Here is a 22,446-nt window from a genome sequence, read left to right on the forward strand (position 1 = left end):
TGCTACAGTCCAGAGTATTACTACAGTCCTGCTTCAGTCCAGAGTATTACTACAGTCCTTCTACAGTCCAGAATATTACTACAGTCCTGCTACAGTCCAGAATATTACTACAGTCCAGCTACAGTCCAGAATATTACTACAGTGCTGCTACAGTCCAGAATATTACTACAGTCCCGCTACAGTCCAGAATATTACTACAGTCCCGCTACAGTCCAGAATATTACTACAGTCCCGCTACAGTCCAGAATATTACTACAGTCCCGCTACAGTCCAGAATATTACTACAGTCCCGCTACAGTCCAAAAAATTACTACAGTCCTGCTACAGTCTAGAATATTACTACAGTCCTTCTACAGTCCAGACTATTACTAAAGTCCTGCTATAGTCCAGAATATTACTACAGTCCTGCTACAGTCCAGAATATTACTACAGTCCTGCTACAGTCCAGAATATTACTACAGTCCAGAATTTTACTACAGTCCCGCTACAGTCCAGAATATTACTACAGTCCCGCTAGAGTCCTGAATATTACTTCAGTCCCTCTACAGTCCAGAATATTACTACAGTCCCGCTACAGTCCAGAATATTACTACAGTCCTGCTACAGTCCAGAATATTACTACAGTCCCGCTACAGTCCAGAATATTACTACAGTCCTGCTACAGTCCAGAATATTACTACAGTCCCGCTACAGTCCAGAGTATTACCACAGTCCTGCTACAGTCCAGAATATTACTACAGTCCCGCTACAGTCCAGAATATTACTACAGTCCCGCTACAGTCCAGAATATTTCTACAGTCCTGCTACAGTCCAGAATATTACTACAGTTCTTCTACAGTCCAGAATATTGCTACAGTCCTGCTACAGTCCAGAATATTACTACAGTCCCGCTACAGTCCAGAATATTACTACAGTCCTGCTACAGTCCAGAATATTACTACAGTCCCGCTACAGTCCAGAATATTACTACAGTCCAGAATATTACTACAGTCCTGCTACAGTCCAGAGTATTACTACAGTCCTGCTTCAGTCCAGAGTATTACTACAGTCCTTCTACAGTCCAGAATATTACTACAGTCCTGATACAGTCCAGAATATTACTACAGTCCTGCTACAGTCCAGAATATTACTACAGTCCTGCTACAGTCCAGAATATTATTACAGTCCCGCTACAGTCCAGAATATTACTACAGTCCCGCTACAGTCCAGAATATTACTACAGTCCCGCTACAGTCCAGAATATTACAACAGTCCTGCTACAGTCCAGAATATTACTACAGTCCTGCTACAGTCCAGAGTATTACTACAGTCCTGCTTCAGTCCAGAGTATTACTACAGTCCTTCTACAGTCCAGAATATTACTACAGTCCTGCTACAGTCCAGAATATTACTACAGTCCAGCTACAGTCCAGAATATTACTACAGTGCTGCTACAGTCCAGAATATTACTACAGTCCCGCTACAGTCCAGAATATTACTACAGTCCCGCTACAGTCCAGAATATTACTACAGTCCCGCTACAGTCCAGAATATTACTACAGTCCCGCTACAGTCCAGAATATTACTACATTCCCGCTACAGTCCAAAAAATTACTACAGTCCTGCTACAGTCTAGAATATTACTACAGTCCTTCTACAGTCCAGACTATTACTAAAGTCCTGCTATAGTCCAGAATATTACTACAGTCCTGCTACAGTCCAGAATATTACTACAGTCCTGCTACAGTCCAGAATATTACTACAGTCCAGAATTTTACTACAGTCCCGCTACAGTCCAGAATATTACTACAGTCCCGCTAGAGTCCTGAATATTACTTCAGTCCCTCTACAGTCCAGAATATTACTACAGTCCCGCTACAGTCCAGAATATTACTACAGTCCTGCTACAGTCCAGAATATTACTACAGTCCCGCTACAGTCCAGAATATTACTACAGTCCTGCTACAGTCCAGAATATTACTACAGTCCCGCTACAGTCCAGAGTATTACCACAGTCCTGCTACAGTCCAGAATATTACTACAGTCCCGCTACAGTCCAGAATATTACTACAGTCCCGCTACAGTCCAGAATATTTCTACAGTCCTGCTACAGTCCAGAATATTACTACAGTTCTTCTACAGTCCAGAATATTGCTACAGTCCTGCTACAGTCCAGAATATTACTACAGTCCCGCTACAGTCCAGAATATTACTACAGTCCTGCTACAGTCCAGAATATTACTACAGTCCCGCTACAGTCCAGAATATTACTACAGTCCAGAATATTACTACAGTCCTGCTACAGTCCAGAGTATTACTACAGTCCTGCTTCAGTCCAGAGTATTACTACAGTCCTTCTACAGTCCAGAATATTACTACAGTCCTGATACAGTCCAGAATATTACTACAGTCCTGCTACAGTCCAGAATATTACTACAGTCCTGCTACAGTCCAGAATATTATTACAGTCCCGCTACAGTCCAGAATATTACTACAGTCCCGCTACAGTCCAGAATATTACTACAGTCCCGCTACAGTCCAGAATATTACTACAGTCCCGCTACAGTCCAGAATATTACTACAGTCCCGCTACAGTCCAGAATATTACTACAGTCTGGACTGTAGTTGAAATCCACGTTGTTGTCTGATATAAATGTAAATGTAGCCATGTTGTCTGATGTTAATGTAGATGTAATCAGCAGGTTTCAATACAAGCTTCCCTCTCTGTTACCTGGTTCCTGACTCAAGCATACAGACACAAACACACCCGCAAGGCACGCACACACATACACACACACACATACACACACACACACACACACACACTCACGCAGGCACACACATACACACACACACACACACACACACACACACACACACACACACACACACACACACACACACACACACACACACACACACACACACACCCTGCCCTGTTCTGCTCTACCCTGCCCTGTTCTACCTTGCCCTGCTCTGCCCTGTTCTACACTGCCCTGCTCTGCCCTGTTCTACACTACCCTGCTCTGCCCTGTTCTGCACTGCCCTGCTCTGCCCTGTTCTGCACTGCCCTGCCCTGTTCTACACTGCCCCGCTCTGCCCTGTTCTGCACTGCCCTGCCCTTCCCTGTTCTACACTGCCCTGCTCTGCCCTGTTCTACCCTGCCCTGTTCTGCTCTACCCTGCCCTGTTCCACCTTGCCCTGCTCTGCCCTGTTCTACACTGCCCTGCCCTGCCCTGTTCTGCCCTGTTCTGCCCTGTTCTACCCTGCCCTGTTCTGCTCTACCCTGCCCTGCTCTGCCCTGTTCTGCACTGCCCTGCCCTGTTCTGCCCTGTTCTGCCCTGTTCTGCCCTGCCCTGCCCTGTTCTGCCCTGCTCTGGGAATTATCAAGTCATTAAAATAGTACTTTTATCTGCTCTACTATACTGTCTGAACACAGCTGGATTCTTACTGGAGGATTGTAACTCAGAAGTTTTTCACGATAGTTGAAATCCACGTTGTTGTCTGATATAAATGTAAATGTAGCCATGTTGTCTGATGTTAATGTAGATGTAATCAGCAGGTTTCAATACAAGCTTCCCTCTCTGTTACCTGGTTCCTGACTCAAGCATACAGACACAAACACACCCGCAAGGCACGCACACACATACACACACACACACACACACACACACTCACGCAGGCACACACATACACACACACACACACACACACACACACACACACACACACACACACACACACACACACTCACACACACACACACACACACACACACACACACACACACACACACACACACACACACACACACACACACACACACACACACACACACACACACACACACACACACACACACACAGAGAGAGAGATGCATATGATAACTGCTAGTCAGCACTTTTACCAGGATGTAACCAACATCCTGAATACAGCCCTATCCGCTCTGTGCCGGAATATCTGCATCAATTACAGCTTTTGGGACGTTGTTGTCACATCTGCTACTACTATGATAAGACGAGACTGACTCAGAGAGAGACTGTAGCCTCAGAGAGAGAGAGAGAGAGTGTCACGGGCTGGCTCAAGAAAGCAGGAGAGGTAGAGTCAGGCGCAGGAGACAGAGAATTCTTGACCACACTTCTTTATTCCAGAAAGTAGATATGGTCGCCAAAAAATAGGGACGCAGCCCTTAAATACTTCTGCGGCGGTGAACACAAAGAAACCAACCACAGGCAGAGGAAAACCAGCACACGTTCCTCAAGCTCACAAAACGGACAAGAAACATAATCACGCACAAACACAGACATCCTACGCTAAACTAAATAACCCCCCCCTACTAATAACTAACCCAAAACAGGTGCATGCCTACCTAGACCTAATCAACAGAAAGTGAAACAAAAAAGGATCGATGGCAGCTAGTAGGCCGGCGACGACGACCGCCGAGCTCCGCCCGGCCAAGGAGGGGCGCCACCATCCGTTGGTGTCGTGACAGAGAGAGAGAGAGCTTTACTAGACTGACTCAGAGAGAGACAGACTGTAGTCTCAGAGAGAGAGAGAGAGAGCTTTACTAGACTGACTCAGAGAGAGACAGACTGTAGTCTCAGAGAGAGAGAGAGAGAGAGCTTTACTGGATTCAGCAGGAACAACAGATGGTCTACAATGGAAGTGTATGTATGTATAATATGTTTCATTGTTATTGGGATTGAGAGGTTTTTCCATATAATTCACTTTTACTGCTTTAGATCAGGATGAATTGGCTAGACGGAATTGTCAACTGATTTTAAAGGGGAAATGTCGCTAGTCAGTTTCAGTGGAAGAGTCTGTGATTAGATGAAACACAATGTAGTTCTTTGTTCACACTTATTCAATTCTTCCTCTTCCAGGTCACAAGCAGCTTTACACTCTAAAAAAAGGATGGGTTATTTGTGCGACCCAATTGTCGGGTTGCAGGGTGTTGGGCCACTTAGTTGGGTTGTTTTATTTGAAAAACTGCTGGGTTATTGGTGCTGGGTTATTGGTGCTGGGTTATTGGTGCTGGGTTATTGATGCTGGGTTATTGGTGCTGGGTTATTGGTGCTGGGTTATTGGTGCTGGGTCAGATCAGAAGACTGGAGGCATAGTTTAGTAGTTTGGCTTTCGGATAGTTATTTGCAGCCACCCGTGAGAGTAAATGCCATTCCTGTTAATCTGTTCTGTTGTATAGTTATCACGTTAAGGTCGAACACTGACATTTTTGCAGATTCAATGACGCTTACAGAAGTGTATGAGTTACCTAAAAGCCTATGTAAATGTTTGGAAACAAAAAGGTGGTGTACCTTATGATAATATGTAATAAATCATCGTAATATTATAGAAGAATGTGTAAAAAAAATAAAAAAAATAATAATTTTGAATTTGAAGTGTGTAAATTTAACATTGATGAACAGGAATTACTGTCACGATTGCCGTAATAACATTCAGACCAAAGCGAAGCGTGACATAGGTTCCACATGTTTATTTAAGCGGGAAAAAAAAGAAGAAACAAACAATCAACGAACAGTGACATCAGAGGTGCTACATGCACTGACTCAAAACAACATCACACAAAAGACAATGGGGAAATGGCTGCCTAAATATGATCCCCAATCAGAGACAACGATAAACAGCTGCCTCTGATTGGGAACCATACCAGGCCAACATAGAAATAAACAACCTAGATCACCCACCCTAGTCACACCCCAACCTAACCAACATAAAGAATAAAAGGCTCTCTATGGTCAGGGCGTGACAATTACATTTACGCTGACGGGTGGCCAATAAGATCTAGCTGAAAGCCACGCCCCTAATAAGCCATTCGTCCTGAAAACAACCTAAGGATTACATTAAAAAAGACCCAGCTGATTGGTCAACCCAGCATGAAAGTTAATATACCCAGCTGATTGGTCAACCCAGCATGAAAGTTAATATACCCAGCTGATAGGTCAACCCAGCATGAAAGTTAGTATAACCAGCTGATTGGTCAACCCAGCATGAAAGTTAATATACCCAGCTGATTGGTCAACCCAGCATGAAAGTTAATATACCCAGCTGATGGTTAAATGAACCCATGTTTGGGTAATCCCAACAACCTATCTTGTTTAGTTATTCACACAGCCTTACTGGCTGGGTCAAAATAACCCAGAGTGTGTTCTGTCCAATATTGACCCAGTGCTGGGTTACTAAATAACCCAGAGTGTGTTCTGTCCAATATTGACCCAGTGCTAGGTTACTAAATAACCCAGAGTGTGTTCTCTCCAATATTGACCCAGTGCTGGGTTACTAAATAACCCAGAGTGTGTTCTATCCAATATTGACCCAGTGCTGGGTTACTAAATAACCCAGAGTGTGTTCTGTCCAATATTGACCCAGTGCTGGGTTACTAAATAATCCAGCGTGTGTTCTGTCCAATATTGACCCAGTGCTGGGTTACTAAATAACCCAGCGTGTGTTCTGTCCAATATTGACCCAGTGCTGGGTTACTAAATAACCCAGAGTGTGTTCTGTCCAATATTGACCCAGTGCTGGGTTACTAAATAACCCAGAGTGTGTTCTGTCCAATATTGACCCAGTGCTGTGTTCTGTCTTTGGCTATGCCGGATTAAGTGATATGGCATGCTAACTTATAAAATGATTTCTCTGTAATTAATATTACCTGATTAAGCTAATCATGTAAATGTAATTAACTAGAAAGTCGGGGCACCACGGAAGAACGTTTATAGAGCCGTTATCTTCCGAATAAACTCTTAAAATACTTTGTAATATTTTACCTCGATAGCAGTCAATATTAACCCTTGTCTTATTTTCAGTCTCATAATGAAAGTTGTAAATTCTTGGTTATCTTCACGAACCATGGCTAACAAGTTGAATCAGCAATACAAAATTGGGTTTAATTATTTATTTACTAAATACCTAACTAATCACACAGAATTACAAATACACAGAATACAATGCTGTCATACAGAAAACGTCCCGGTAGACGGAACAGATATGACGGCTGGTTACACAAAGGAAAGGGGGTTGGCTTGAATGAAAGAGCGGGAAGATTTAGGAACAGAGAAACAGCAGCTATGCTATCGTAAATACATTATCTTATGCATTCTAAATTACCGCCCATTTGGAAAAGGAAAATGCAATAAATATTTACTCTGAGCTGCGCTTCGGTAGATTGGTCGTAGATGCTGGCCGGGTTGGCCAACAGATCTTCCTGTTACTCGGAAGATTGTATCTGGTGGTCAATTGGATATCTGGTGGTATCTTCGTCCGTCTGTTAGACTGGATCCGTCGTCCGTCCTTTCCTAGCCCACGTAAGCATCGGCCGCTGCTAACTCAACGGCTAGGAAGTAGCACTTCTGTAGTGAATAAGCTCAAAGTTCATACCATTCGCCACCAAAGCTCACGCCGAGGTTGGCTTAGTTCTGTTCTTGACATGTGTGTCCTTCTAACGTAGAGGCTGCAGACCTCCCGTACTGGAACAACCTGGTTATCTTTTCGTCAAAGGATTATATAGTGGAGAGGGGGAGGGAGGTGTTTCATCGTTTATAACCCCTGTCTCTTCACAGGGTTGGCCACTGATCGAGCAGGGCACTTTCCTTATGAAAACCCAAATCTCTCATTCGGAAGCTAAAATTACATTTCATCTCCTAACAAACATTTTCAATATCAAACATTTCAATTGCATAACAATTCCATGTGACTCTGATAACTAGAGGGTGTATACTTTCTCAGATACAGTTTATGTCATCCTGTCATCAGTCATAATGTCTCAGATGACAACCGAACTGACATACATACTCATTACGTTCCCAAGCATATTTCCAACTGGTTTTATTAACAAAATATGTGGTACCTTTCCCCATTTGTTTGATGTTCCCAGACTCTCTATATTTAACACAGGCTATTCAAGTCCTTCAGTAGACCCAGAGAGGGGAAGTGGTAAAAGGTATTTATGGGGGGGGGGTCATAAACCTTACCCACAGGCCAACGTCATGACAGTCCCCCCATGTTGGGTTCAATCTTGCGATTAACCTGCATGTTATAACCCAACATAAAAATGAACGTGGGTTGTCCTAGTTGTGGATCATCGTTGTGGTCCCCATCTGGCGGTCGACCCGGGTAGGGTGTCTGCAAATGAAGAAGTCCGCTCCAAGGCTGGGCAGCACATGTCCAGTTGGTGGTTGCTATTGCAGTCCCCCCTCTGGTGGTCGACCCGGGTAGGGTCTCTGCAAATGAAGAAGTCCTTTCCATGGCTCGGCAGCGGATGTCCGGATTGGGATCGCCGTTCCGGACCCGTCGTCTGGTCGTCCAGACTGGAATATCTGGGCAGTAACTTAGGCAGATGTTAACAACGCACACACACTCATGAAATATGTCATTACATTTCCTCCCAAATGAGCGGCGTTGTGGCACTAACTGATGGTTGTATGGGGGAGTTGTTTATGGCTCTATCACTTTCTATGTGCCGAAGAAAATGAAACAAAATGAATGAAAGCATAAACAAAACAAAATATAGTTATTCCACCTTAATCATCTAATTGGACTGCATTCTATCTACGTCCATGGTCTTGGCAAAATGACCCTATCATGGCATTGTCTAATGTCATATCTAGGGCTTTCCTAATTTGCGGGGTGGCGCTTAGGGTACTATCCTAAGTTGACAACTATATGATAAGTCTACAGCTGTAAGGCACTAGTTTTGGGCAGTCTACAGGATGACCTATGGACTTCTGGTTAGAAAACTGGTGAGTGCTGTAGAGTCAAAGGCCTAGAAGTAAATGTTCAACTTTACTAAGGCTGGTATTTTGCTTGGACCCTTAAGTGATCCTAGCATAAATCCTAATTGGATGTTCCGTTGTGCATGTGCCTTTATGCTTACACAATCGCGCATGTCAAAGGAAGAAAACCAAGTATCCTGGCAGATTACAACTTGTTCAGAATGAGTCTGACGTAGTCAGGTAATTTTCAGGTCAATGCCTGGAGGTCAGTCAGAATTGGTGTCAAGGGAGTCTGTAGTAGTTTTCTACAAGTCACTGTGTCTTCCACTATTGTAGTGGCAGTAGGTATGAAGTCAATTTCATAGCTATGTTATCCCCGGAGGAGCTAACCTCACGACGGAAGTACTCTAAGTATTAGACCAGTCATACGTGGTGTGATCATGGTTCATGACTTCTAATAATTTTCTCCTGGACGGAGGGTTCTATTTATTAGTGGCATGTGTTAACCATTGGAAGAGTGCAATGGAGATTCCCTTCCCCGTGTTGCACTCTGAGTGACTCCTATGTCGCTATTATCAATAGCAATTTAACTTGTGAGGTTACTAATCCTCTTACTGAGTGTTGCTGGACTGACTGCGGTATTGGTACTGGTATTCAAGGGGTCCAGTTGTCCTACCGATTTATTCTGAAATATTATCTACCGGAACACATGATTGGAGCATATTACTAGTTGTATTGTAGTTGAACCTACACATGGCAAGGAATTATTATTGTTGCCATTTGTTTTGGAGGTGGACAAGTCCATTGGACTTCCTTTACGACCAGTGTGGTACACCTCAGTACTATCTTAGACGTGTTCTAAGATAATCCCCGTCTAGGGGCCTGTCTGCTCCTCACTGTTCTCATAGGGGAGTTTACAACTAGATTTGATTTATGCTCTGGCGGCCTCGTACGGTGTTGTCCGTAGTCTCGACCCCCCCACCGGCCTCGATGAGGCTCATCATGGGTCTGGGCTACTATTCCCCCCCTTTGTGTCTCGGGACCCCCCCACCAGCGGGTGGTGTTGGTGTCCGAGGCGTAAACGAAAAGGTCGGACCCTATGTACGAGTCGTCAGTGGCCGCGTTATTATGAGAATGGCTGTAACCTTTCAACCAAATATCCTGGTGTTTGTGCTTCAACACCCTCAGTGGCTGTCGAGGTCTGTCAGTCACCACCGCGTCCGCGTGTGGCAACCTCTTCAGTACCTGCAAACTGAGACGAGGATATCGGTCTGCGATATCGCAAAGTGTTTCACCAGTGGGAGTCATCGGGTCAGTTGCTGGACTGACGCCATTAGTGTCATTGTAAGGGGTGACAGTCCCCAACAAAGCAGAAGGTGTATCATCGGAAGCAGAGTGTACTCTGCACATCAATGTTTTTCTTGCTGAGACGGCCGCAGTGCTTGCGGAAGTGTCCGAAGGGCAAGCGAAGTTCATCTCAACTATCGAATTGCACGACTGCAAGGAGGAGGGAAGTTGCTTATTCACAGAGACAGCTGGCTCGAAATCATGAAAAGAATGGTCAATCAGGTTGGCTGATGGAATGTGTCGAGATATCGTAATATCTCCTTGGATCGGATTCTGCACCAAGAGGTTTCTAAACGTCTTTTCCCAAAGGGGTGCTTTCGACAGATACCCCTCGTGAATGACTGCATTGCAGCTAGCGTTAGGGGAAGACAGTGTGGTCAGTGGAGAAGGCACTGTGGCCTGTGACCATACCTGGTTGGTTTTCCAATCCATCAATGGGAGTAATCGATCCATCAAGTCTGCTCCAAGTAGCAGGGTTACAGTTTTGAGGCTGGTAACATACACAGTGTGAACGAGCGATACGTCCTGGAAGTGTAGTTTCAGCATGACTCTCAATGTGAGAGGCGAGGTAGTCTGAGTGACCCCTCGAAGTGTAGTGTCACATCGTTCCACTTTTAACCAACGTTTAGTTGGCTTCAAAGCCCTTTTTAGATCATCAAACAATGTTTGAGAGATGAGTGATATTGTCGCACCCGAATCAATTAGCGCATGACAAGCTAAGCAGTCCTCCAGGACTGTTTCCAGGTATAGCCGTTTAGATTCGTGGTTAGTGGACATATTCCCCACAAAGTGGAGTGGTCGTTCGCAACGACGTGATGTGCCATGTCTGTTCAAGATGGAAGCAGATTGACTTTTCCGATTTTGAGTGAGCTTGGCTTTAACGAAGCGTTTAACCTTTTTCTTCGCAACTTTTGTATCAGAGTCTATAGACAGAGCCCGGGGGCTTGTTTCTTGATCAAGCGGGCCCTGGATAGGGTCTTGAATGAGAGCGGGAGAAATTTGAACTTTAACGTCCTTGCTATGGGTGTTAATTCCTGCGGACCTGGTGTCCGGTAATTCCCCGTCTAGTCCTTGTGACTTATCTTTTACCCTTTTCTCAAATTGTACTCGCTTAAGTTCTTCCCGTAGTGGGACTTCTGGAGAACATTGGTCTACGTTTTGATCGTCCTTCAACCCTTTGTTACCCTTGTGCTCTGACACTTTTTGTGGGTTGGGTGCAGGAACGTAGCGAACGGGTCGTTTGTAGCGGTAGTCATGTTGATGGCTACGTACTTTACAGTTATTTCGACCGCGGAGGTTATTGGAATCATGGTTTCGTGGTAGAAACTGTTGTTGTGCGTCATCTCTCGACGCTCCAATACCTGATAATGCACCCTCTAACTGGAGTGAGTGCTCCTGGTTAAACTTCAAAACCGAGTGGTCAGGGCTCTTAGCGTTGTGAACTTTTGATGCCTCAAAAGCTGTGCTTGCAAGCTCTCTGAGTTGTAAGATAGGCAAGCCAACGTGGGCTGCAGGGCCCAAGTAGGTAATGAAGGTGGGATACATGTTCGACAGAAACATTTGTTTGAATGGTAACAGCTCTTCCATTCCTGTTTCCGTGAGTAGGCCAAAGTAAGCTGAACGAAGCCTATGATAGAAAGCTTGTGGGTGTTCGTTCCGAGCTTGTTTGACCGTGTTAGCCAGTGAGCTATCGTGTTTGCGAGTCGCAGAACCACTGAATTCTAATTTCAAAGCTGTGGCAAGTTTAGCGTAGTCATTTAGCACGTGTTGCTGTTGTAGGCGAATGAACCTCGTCACGTGTCTATTAGACGTTCGCTTCAACAGGTAAACCCTGTCAGAACCCGTAGCATTCGGGTAGCCACCCAACGCGTCCTCTATGTCAGCTAGGAACGTCTCAGTATCGTTTGGCTGACCTGGAACGGGGTCAAAGGTGGGGAAATTCTTGACGAGTTTGTCAAGGTATTCCGCGCCAAGCGGGCGGAGAGGGTTGGCTTCATCCTGTGGAGAAATTGGGGCCGACAGGCCAAGAGGAGAGGCCAAGCTTTGGCTTTGTTGGCCAAGAGGATCCATATTACTCAGTGCCGAATGGCCAAGAGGAGAAGACTGGGGGACACATGATGGAGGCAATGTCTGAAACCTATCGTCTTCACTCCTTTGAGTACCGGACTCCGGTTGCTTGGATGGGTAGTCATGCTGTAGAGCGTGACCATTCTGGACTTCCTCCAGATGGTCCCTAAGGGTGGTCTTCTGCTGCATTGCAGAGTCCACTTGAGCGTTTAGAGTACCAATTTTGGACACGTGAGTGTCACACCTGCTCCTTTCGGTCTCAAATTTATCTGTCATGGTTTGCAGATAGAGGTCTCGAGTACAGAGCGAGAGATTCAGTGATGAGATTTCCTCTGCTTGCTTAGAAATCAATATTTCCATCCTCATCACCTGAGTTCTCTCATCATTCATTGGGTCAGCGACTTCAATAAGTTCTGCTGATTTGTCATCCAACTTTGTCATTGTGTTCATCAACTGATCGTCTTTGGTCTGCAGAATTTGGAGTAGAACATTGTTACCTTGAGTAATGTTCAACAAAACTGCCTGCATGTTATCAAATTGCGCGTTCCTGTTTGTAGATAACTCGACAGATTTATCTAGTTTGGCGTGGACAACATCGCATTTAGTTTTGGCTAAATCGAGTTGTTCCTGCAGATGACGATTTTGTTGGAGAGTTTGTTCTCGTTCATCGTCATAAGTATTTGCAATTACTTTTAATTGTTCCGATTTCAAACGCAGTTCCTCGACTAGCAGAATGTTTTCATTTCATGCTTTTGTCAATAGTTGCTCAGTTCTCTCCACCTGTGCCCTCATGTTAGCCATGTCTTGCACGTGCTTCAGCTGTGCACTGTGGTATTGGACCGATGCCAACCTTTGATGGCGATACACAAGTGCTAAAGTGGAGAGAACAGTCACAAAGCCTGTATTTGATGGTTGATTTTGGAGAGCGTTCGCAATTTCGGCTGTTGTTTTTCTAATGGCATAATTAGGGTTGGTATCACTGCTGAGGTCAGAGATCAATCCTTTTATGGGTGGAGGTTCACTAATTAGCGGAGGAGTGGTGACCACCTCCTTTGGTAGCTTGCACATTATTAGAAAAATGTAGAGGAAAAATGTTCCTATTTTTTTTTTCAATGTTTGGGTTTGGAATTCATTGGAAGCTGCAAAGACAAGTTTAATCTATTTATAGATGTTGACGAACCATCAGTACTGTACCAGTAATGTGGAAGTTGGACGTGAATGAATTTGCAAAAGCAAATTGAATTAATTAATCAATGCCAATGATTAATCCTACCTGGGTAGGCTATCTGGGTATTAAACTTGAATTAACCTGAGGGGTTGCTTCATCCAGGTTAATATGGGAAGTTTAAAAGTGTCTCATTTGATTGCAAGAACATTAAGGTATGTTCAACAATTTAACTTATTAAATTGAATGAGATGATAATCCATACAATCTCCATTGATTGGATATCATAAGTGTAAACAGTAGATTAAATGTTGGGAGCACTTCCCACTATGGTACACTTCTTCCTTGGGCCGAAGCCACATGGGATTCCCGCGGGGGCGGGACTTCTGTCAGTACTGGATTACTTTATGGGTTTAGCAAAAACCAAATTTTACTGATTGATCAATTTTAATGATAAATCAAACCTGTATAGGCTATTTGGGATTTAAACTTGAATTAACCTGAGAGGTTTATTCATCTAGGTTAATGTGGAAAAAGATTACAATGTCTCATTTAGAAAACTCATCAATTTGGATATTATTTAAACTTGAGAATGTAAATCTGGCAATTTCACTTATTAGTTCAATTGAAAAAGACATCGATATCCGTCTGGATATCACGAGTAACGACTTGAGTGTCACCTGACTAATTATTTGAAGGAAAGTATTGGTGACTTCTTCAGAGGGCACACACTGAAATCAAACGGGAGTACCCAGGGCGGGACTTTCGTTCCGCAAGTCGGATGACTTACAATGTGGTACAAAACAAAATGGCTGTTTTCCCTTTTTTTTTTAGCTTAGCATCTCGAGCAAGCTAATGCTACTTTATGCCTGAAAAATGCTCAACATAGGATTCCCTTGGCAAGGGAAAGGTTTTACTTATAACGTATTATGTTCAAACCCTTTTCGGCGATATTTGACGATGTTTTAACCGGAACTCGCGGGAAACAACGAATTGCACCGTGGTCTACTCGCATCGAAACGCGAGAGACAGAGAGATACTTATCGCTGGTCAAGCTAATCTCTCCTAAATTTCAATCGGCTGGCTCTTTGTCCTCGCTCGAGAAATTAATAATGACCTAGCCAACACGCGTCTGAAACGCGAGAGGCAGACATACTTAGCGTTTGGCCAAACGCGCTATTTCTCAGATAGCTTTATCAGCCATCATACATACATACATGTATAGTTTATGCTACCCACTGACTACCTCAGAGCACAACACGGAGGCGATTCTCCGGAACACACACGCACCAATAATTCCAGTCTACAATTCCCATAATGTATATAATCAACTTGGTATATTATGTAATCTGCTTTTCAATTTTATATATGCTGAATCAAAATGAAAGCATCATCCTATTTTAGATTCCTCGCACGGGGGCTCCAAATGTCGTGTCTTTGGCTATGCCGGATTAAGTGATATGACATGCTAACTTATAAAATGATTTCTCTGTAATTAATATTACCTGATTAAGCTAATCATGTAAATGTAATTAACTAGAAAGTCGGGGCACCACGGAAGAACGTTTATAGAGCCATTATCTTCCGAATAAACTCTTAAAATACTTTGTAATATTTTACCTCGATAGCAGTCAATATTAACCCTTGTCTTATTTTCAGTCTCATAATGAAAGTTGTAAATTCTTGGTTATCTTCACGAACCCTGGCTAACAAGTTGAATCAGCAATACAAAATTAGGTTTAATTATTTATTTACTAAATACCTAACTAATCACACAGAATTACAAATACACAGAATACACTGATGTCATACAGAAAACGTCCCGGTAGACGGAACAGATATGACGGCTGGTTACACAAAGGAAAGGGGGTTGGGCTTGAATGAAAGAGCGGGAAGATTTAGGAACAGAGAAACAGCAGCTATGCTATCGTAAATACATTATCTTATGCATTCTAAATTACCGCCCATTTGGAAAAGGAAAATGCAATAAATATTTACTCTGAGCTGCGCTTCGGTAGATTGGTCGTAGATGCTGGCCGGGTTGGCCAACAGATCTTCCTGTTACTCGGAAGAATGTCTTTGGTGGTCAATTGGATACGTGGTGGTATCTTCGTCCGTCTGTTAGACTGGATCCGTCGTCCGTCCTTTCCTAGCCCACGTAAGCATCGGCCGCTGCTAACTCAACGGCTAGGAAGTAGCACTTCTGTAGTGAATAAGCTCAAAGTTCATACCATTCGCCACCAAAGCTCACGCCGAGGTTGGCTTAGTTCTGTTCTTGACATGTGTGTCCTTCTAACGTAGAGGCTGCAGACCTCCCGTACTGGAACAACCTGGTTATCTTTTCGTCAAAGGATTATATAGTGGAGAGGGGGAGGGAGGTGTTTCATCGTTTATAACCCCTGTCTCTTCACAGGGTTGGCCACTGATCGAGCAGGGCACTTTCCTTATGAAAACCCAAATCTCTCATTCGGAAGCTAAAATTACATTTCATCTCCTAACAAACATTTTCAATATCAAACATTTCAATTGCATAACAATTCCATGTGACTCTGATAACTAGAGGGTGTATACTTTCTCAGATACAGTTTAAGTCGTCCTGTCATCAGTCATAATGTCTCAGATGACAACCGAACTGACATACATACTCATTACGTTCCCAAGCATATTTCCAACTGGTTTTATTAACAAAATATGTGGTACCTTTCCCCATTTGTTTGATGTTCCCAGACTCTCTATATTTAACACAGGCTATTCAAGTCCTTCAATAGACTCAGAGAGGGGAAGTGGTAAAAGGTATTTATGGGGGGGGGGGGGTCATAAACCTTACCCACAGGCCAACGTCATGACAGCTGGGTTACTAAATAACCCAGAGTGTGTTCTGTCCAATATTGACCCAGTGCTGGGTTACTAAATAACCCAGCGTGTGTTCTGTCCAATATTGACCCAGTGCTGGGTTACTAAATAACCCAAATTGGGTTGTTTTTAATCCAGCATTTTTTTAGATCAGCTAGACACTTAAAGTATAAAGTCATTTTTAAGAGGAAACAGGATGTTTCACTGGAAGTCCACTTCCTCCTTCTCTGTCAGTCATCCCTCTTCTTCTTCTTCTTCCTCTTTCCAGGTCTCCAGTAGTGGTTGAGGAGGTGGTCTGTCCGCACGCAGCATCCCACCCCCAGCATGGATGATCCTCCTGGGCCACAACCACCATACTCTTCCTCCCATCTCACTGGCTCCACCACCACCACCTCTCCTCCTCCTCCTCCACCACCAAGTCTCTGAGGCTGAGTAAACCTAGCCGGGCCTCCACCACCCCACCACCCAGACCCAACCACCCCACCACCACATTGGGTCTTCAGACCTAGGCAGCCCACCATCACCCCACCACCCAGACCCAACCACCCCACCACCCAGACCTAGCCAGCCCGCCATCACCCCACCACCCAGCCCACCACCACCCCACCACCCAGACCTAGCCAGCCCACCACCACCCCACCTCTCTGTCACCATGACACACATGGACTACGAATACACCCTGCTGGGTTCCCCGATGGAGGACTACAGGAAGAGACCTCTGAAACTACAGGTGGACGACAGCCCCATGAGCCTGTTTGCCGTTCTGGAGGTGAAACGTGACCCTCTCCACCGACTCTGGCCGTGGTGCACCCTGGGATGTGGTACGAGCACCCTGACCTGCTTCAGGAAGGTTAAACTGTACAGCTTCCTGTTCGGCCTCACCGTCATGTTCCTCATCATGGCTTCCTATATCCTCACTGGGGACAAGAAGGGCCTCCTCTTGACCCCGTCCCCATATCATTTCTCTATGGTCCCTAACTCGGGGTCCGGAGCTGGGCCCTACCCCTTTAATGTGTCTTCTGCCAAGGACTATGCTACCATTAAACTTATGGTGAAGAGCATAGCGTCCAAGGTGGAGTTCAGTTCTACTAGACAGCTGCCAGAACGCAAGGCACTAATACACAGTGAGCCACATGTAAGTACTGCACTGTAGTCTGTATGTGTGTGTGTCTCTGTGTGTGCGTGTGTGTGTGTGTGTGTTTGTGTGTGTGTGTGTGTCTCTGTGTGTGTGTGTGTCTCTGTGTGTGTGTGTGTGTGTGTGCGTGCGTGCGTGCGTGTGTGTGCGTGCGTGTCTCTGTGTGTCTCTGTGTGTCTGTGTGTGTGTGTGCGTGTGTGTGTGTGTGTGTGTGTCTGTCTGATCTTGCATTATATTGATCTGTATCTTAATTAAAAGTCTCAGTAAAATAGAATTGTTGTAGTTTGTTGTAGGAAAGTTTAATTCTATTTACATTCACACTCGGTTCAAATAGAAATAAACTTTGATAACATTCCCTTCATATCATATTCTAGTTTTTCCAATTCGTTAGCCCGAAATAACAATTGGAAGCACATCCTTCTGAAACTAAACAAATAATTTAGGACCGAAACAACATAAGACAATTCCAATGGAAGTCAGGGAGGAACAGGAAGGGCTGAATTCTGATGTTACACAGGTACTTAAGGAGTGGGAGAAAGGGGGGGGGGGGGTTGCTACTTTTGTTCTCAGGTAACGAAAATGTGGCGTATCTTGAGGAGTAATTGTATAAAGACATGTTCCCTGAAAACTAAAACTGGAAAACACCATGTCAAAACCCTCTTGTATTATTTTAAATGTCAGAAACTCAACCTGCAGAATGTTATAATTACGTAGTCAGTTGGTGTAGGAGATGGAGACTAATGATCAACCTGACAATCAGACAGATAATGACTTGGTGTAGAAGGTGGAGACTAATGATCAACCTGACAATCAGACAGACAATGACTTGGTGTAGAAGGTAGAGACTAATGATCAACCTGACAATCAGACAGGTAATGACTTGGTATAAAAGATGGAGACTCATGATTAGTCAGACTAAAACACAGATAATGACTTGGTGTAGAAGGTGGAGACTAATGATCAACCTGACAATCAGACAGATAATGACTTGGTGTAGAAGATGGAGACTAATGATCAACCTGACAATCAGACAGATAATGACTTGGTGTAGAAGATGGAGACTAATGATCAACCTGACAATCAGACAGATAATGACTTGGTGTAGAAGATGGAGACTAATGATCAACCTGACAATCAGACAGATAATTTATTTTAGATAAACAGCTATTAATAGAGGTATTTTTCAGTTTTGTTTTGATGAAGAAATTCTTGAGATCACTGCCCTGGCCGGCCGACTCAGCAAGTAGAGCTCTTGGGGGAGTTATAGGAAAAACAAAACCACTCAAAGGTATTGGTTAGGCTACGTATTCCAAACTGTATCAGACATGCGTGTGTCCTGTTCTGGACTATTCAGCAAGAGTTTGGGGTGCAAAGAGGTATTTTAAAAATGAACACGTCCATAACAGAGCAGTACGTTACTTTTTAGGTGTCCACAAGTTTGCACCTATACTTGTAATAACTGGGGAGATGGGTGGGGAACCCTGTGAGGTAAGATGGAAGGCATGTATGGTGAGACAGGTGTGTGCCTTTCCAAATCATGTCCAATCAATTGAATTTACCACAGGTAGATTCCAATGAAGTTGTAGAAACATCTCAAGGATGATCAATGGAAACAGGATGCACCTGAGATCAATTTCAAGTCTCATAGCAAAGGGTCTGAATACTTATGTAAATAAGCTATTTCTGCTTTTTATTTTTTGCAAATTTGCAAAAATGTCTAAAAACCTGTTTTCGCTTTTGTCATTATGGGGTATTGTGTGTAGATTGCTGAGGATTTTTATTGTATTTAATCCATTTTAGAATAAGGATGTAACGTAACAAAATGTGGAAAAAGGGAGGGGGTCTGAATACTTTTCCGAATGCACAGTATATAAGTGCACTACTTTGGTTCAGGGCCCTTAGGGACCTCTGGTCAAAACTGGTGAACTATGAAGGGAATAGGGTGCCATTTGGGATGTATGTAGCCTCACTCACTCCACTGATTGGCTCTACCACTTCCTATTCCTGGCCCAGCCGTCTCAACTCAACTCCTGTTTCAATTAAATCCGTAATGCTATAGATAATGGTTTGTGCCAAGGCTGTTTGCATCCAGGGCCGGACAAAGCCTTTTGGCGGCCCTGTGTAACAGTCTAGCTTCCGTCCCTCTCCTCGCCCCTACCTGGGCTCGAACCAGGGACCCTCTGCACACATCAACAACTGACACCCACGAAGCATCGTTACCCATCGCGCCACAAAAGCCACGGCCCTCGCAGAGCAAGGGGAACAACTACTTCAGGTCGCAGAGCGAGAGACGTCACTGATTGAAACGCTATTAGCGCGCACCTAACTAACTAGCCATTTCACATCGGTTACACCTACACACAAGATTTGGTTGGGTGGCCTCCCCACCTCGCAAAGAAAAATGTACGTTTAAAGTTCATTTCTTGTAATTCTACATATTTTGCCATTGGGTGTAGAGATTTTTTGTTGTTGCCGTTTTAAAGAACATTTCCTGCAATTCCACACATTTGACCAAGACTTGCCATGTTAATGATCTCTGATTGAGTGTGACTATCAAAATCAATGGAAGCCCCCATGAGGCCAGGGCCCCCTGGGCAACATGACCTGAGTACCCGCTTATGTGGCTTATGCCTCGAGCCGGCCCTGTTTGCATCACACCTAATTTCTTATTGAACAAGCTAATGAGAAAGGGAATGTGTTGCCGACACAATCAATACTACATCACCTCGCTGGCCAGTTAAAGAAACATACGTCCGTTGCACATTTCTCTCTTTCTTTCTCTCTCTCGCTCTCTCTCTCTCTCTCTCTCTCTCTCTCTCTCTCTGTCAATTCAATTCAAAGGGGCTTTATTGGCATGGGAAACATATGTTAACATTGCCAAAGCAAGTGAGGTAGATACTCTTTCTTTGTCTCCCTCCCTCCCTCCCTCCCTCCCTCCCTCCCTCCCTCCCTCCCTCCCTCCCTCCCTCCCTCCCTCTCTGTCTCTCTCTGTCTCTGTCTCTGTCTCTCTCTTTCTCTATCTCTGTCTCTCTCTCTCTCCTGTTTTTTGTTATGTGTTGGACCCCAGTAAGACTAGCTGCCGCCATTGGTGTCGGTTAATGGGGATCCTAATAAATTGAAATCAAATCTCTGTCTCTTTCTTTGTCTCAATTCAATTCAAAGGGGCTTTATTGACATGGGAAACATATGTTTACATTGCCAAAGCAAGTGAAATATACACTAAACAAAAGTGAGAAGAAGCAAAATTAACAACATCAACAAAAAACTATTAGAAATGAACAGGAAACATTGCACTCTAAAAAGTTTCAAAACATAAAGACATTTCAATATCATCAGCTATGTTTCAGCAAAGAACAGTGTTTTAGAAATCTCTCTCTGTCTCTCTCTCTCTGTCTTTCTGTCTCTCTCTCTTTCTGTCTCTCTCTCTCTCTCTCTTTCTGTCTCTCTCTCTCTCTTTGTCTCTCTGTCTTTCTGTCTCTCTTTCTCTCTCTCTCTCTCGCTGTCAAACTCTCTATACGTTGTTGTTTTTGGCTCTGTACTCCAGCACTTTGGATTTTAAAATGACATACAATGATACTATGAGGTTAAAGTGCAGACTGTCAGGTTTAATTTGAGGGGTATCTTCATCCATATCGGGTGAATCGTTTAGAAATTACACCACTTGTTGTACATAGTAGATAGTCATTCATAGCGTAACAATGACATCATCAAGTTTGTGACACATTTTGTCGGTTGCATTTACTGTTTGATGTGGTTGTGTTTCCGGTAGTTTCCGGTGGTTAAGAGCATTTGGGCCAGTAAACAAAAGGTTGCTGGTTTTGAATCCCTGAGACAACTACGTGAAAACATCTGTCGATGTACCTTTTGAGCAAGGCACTTAATCCTAATTGTTCCTGTAAGTCGTTCTGGATAAGATTGTCCGTTAAAATGTAAATAATGTATTGTGTCATTTTGGAGTCACTTTTATTGTAAATAAGAATAGAATATGTTTCGTAACACTTCTACATTAATGTGGACGCTACCATGGTTACGAATAATCTCTCACCATATGGTAATGTGAGAGGTTAGCATGTTTTAGGGGGTACGCTATAAAATGCTAATCTCCCTTGTTATGGTAATGGTGAGAGTGTTTAGCATGTTTTAGGGGGTACGCTATAAAATGTTAACCTCCCTTGTTATGGTAATGGTGAGAGGTTAGCATGTTTTAGGGGGTAGGCTATAAAATGCTATCCTCCCTTGTTATGGTAATAGGGAGAGGTTAGCATGTTTTAGGGGGTATGCTAAAAATGATAACCTCCCTTGTTATGGTAATGTGAGAGGTTAGCATGTTTTAGGGGTATGATATAAAATGCTAACCTCACTTGTTATTGTCATGGTGAGAGGTTAGCATGTCTTGGGGGTATGATATAAAATGCTAACCTACCCTGTTATTGTAATAGTGAGAGTTTAGCATGTCTTGGGGGTATGATATAAAATGCTATCCTCCCTTGTTATTGTAATGGTGAGAGGTTAGTATGTTTTAGGGGGTATGGTATAAAATGCTTACCTCCCTTGTTATGGTAATGGTGAGAGGTTAGCATGTTTTAGGGGGTATGATATGAAATGCTAACCTCCCTTGTTATGGTAATGGTGAGAGGTTAGCATGTTTCTAGGGAGTTTTTCCTAGGGAGTTTTTCCTAGCCACCGTGCTTCTTTCACATGCTTTGCTTGCTGTTTGGGGTTTTAGGCTGGGTTTCTGTACAGCACTTTGAGATATCAGCTGATGTACGAAGGGCTATATAAAAATAAATTTGATTTGATTTGATTTTAGGGGTATGATATAAAATGCTAATCTCCCTTGTTATTGTAATGGTGAGAGGTTAGCATGTCTTAGGGGTATGATATAAAATGCTAACCTCCCTTGTTATGGTAATGGTGAGAGGTTAGCATGTTTTAGGGGGTATGATATAAAATGCTAACCTCCCTTGTTATGTTAATATGGAGATGTTAGCATGTTTTAGGGGGTATGATATAAAATGCTAACCTCCCTTGTTATTGTAATGGTGAGAGGTTAGCATGTTTTAGGGGTATGATATAAAATGCTAACCTCCCCTGTTATTGTAATGGTGAGAGGTTAGCAGGTTTCAGGGGTATGATAGTGGAGCGTCTGTAACTTTCTCATTATTATTCAC

General features: G+C 43.6%; 1 protein-coding gene across 2 annotated transcripts in view; it reads left to right on the forward strand.

The window, feature by feature from the left end:
- Window positions 1–22,446, forward strand: part of LOC106562767 (carbohydrate sulfotransferase 15) — a 174,987-nt gene that overhangs the window by 55,245 nt on the left and 97,296 nt on the right. Inside the window, exons 1-2 of one of the 2 annotated variants that reach the window (XM_082978780.1) lie at window positions 4,499–4,646; window positions 16,409–17,275. In XM_082978780.1, coding sequence (XP_082834906.1) covers window positions 16,793–17,275 — 483 coding nt within the window. In that variant the 5' untranslated portion in view covers window positions 4,499–4,646; window positions 16,409–16,792. Of the gene's footprint in view, window positions 1–4,498; window positions 4,647–16,408; window positions 17,276–22,446 lie in introns of those variants that run through there. The other variant, XM_082978779.1, reaches the window with a different exon arrangement.

Source organism: Salmo salar, chromosome 01, assembly GCF_965601325.2.
Source record: "Salmo salar chromosome 01, fSalSal1, whole genome shotgun sequence".
NCBI classification, from domain to species: domain Eukaryota; kingdom Metazoa; phylum Chordata; class Actinopteri; order Salmoniformes; family Salmonidae; genus Salmo; species Salmo salar.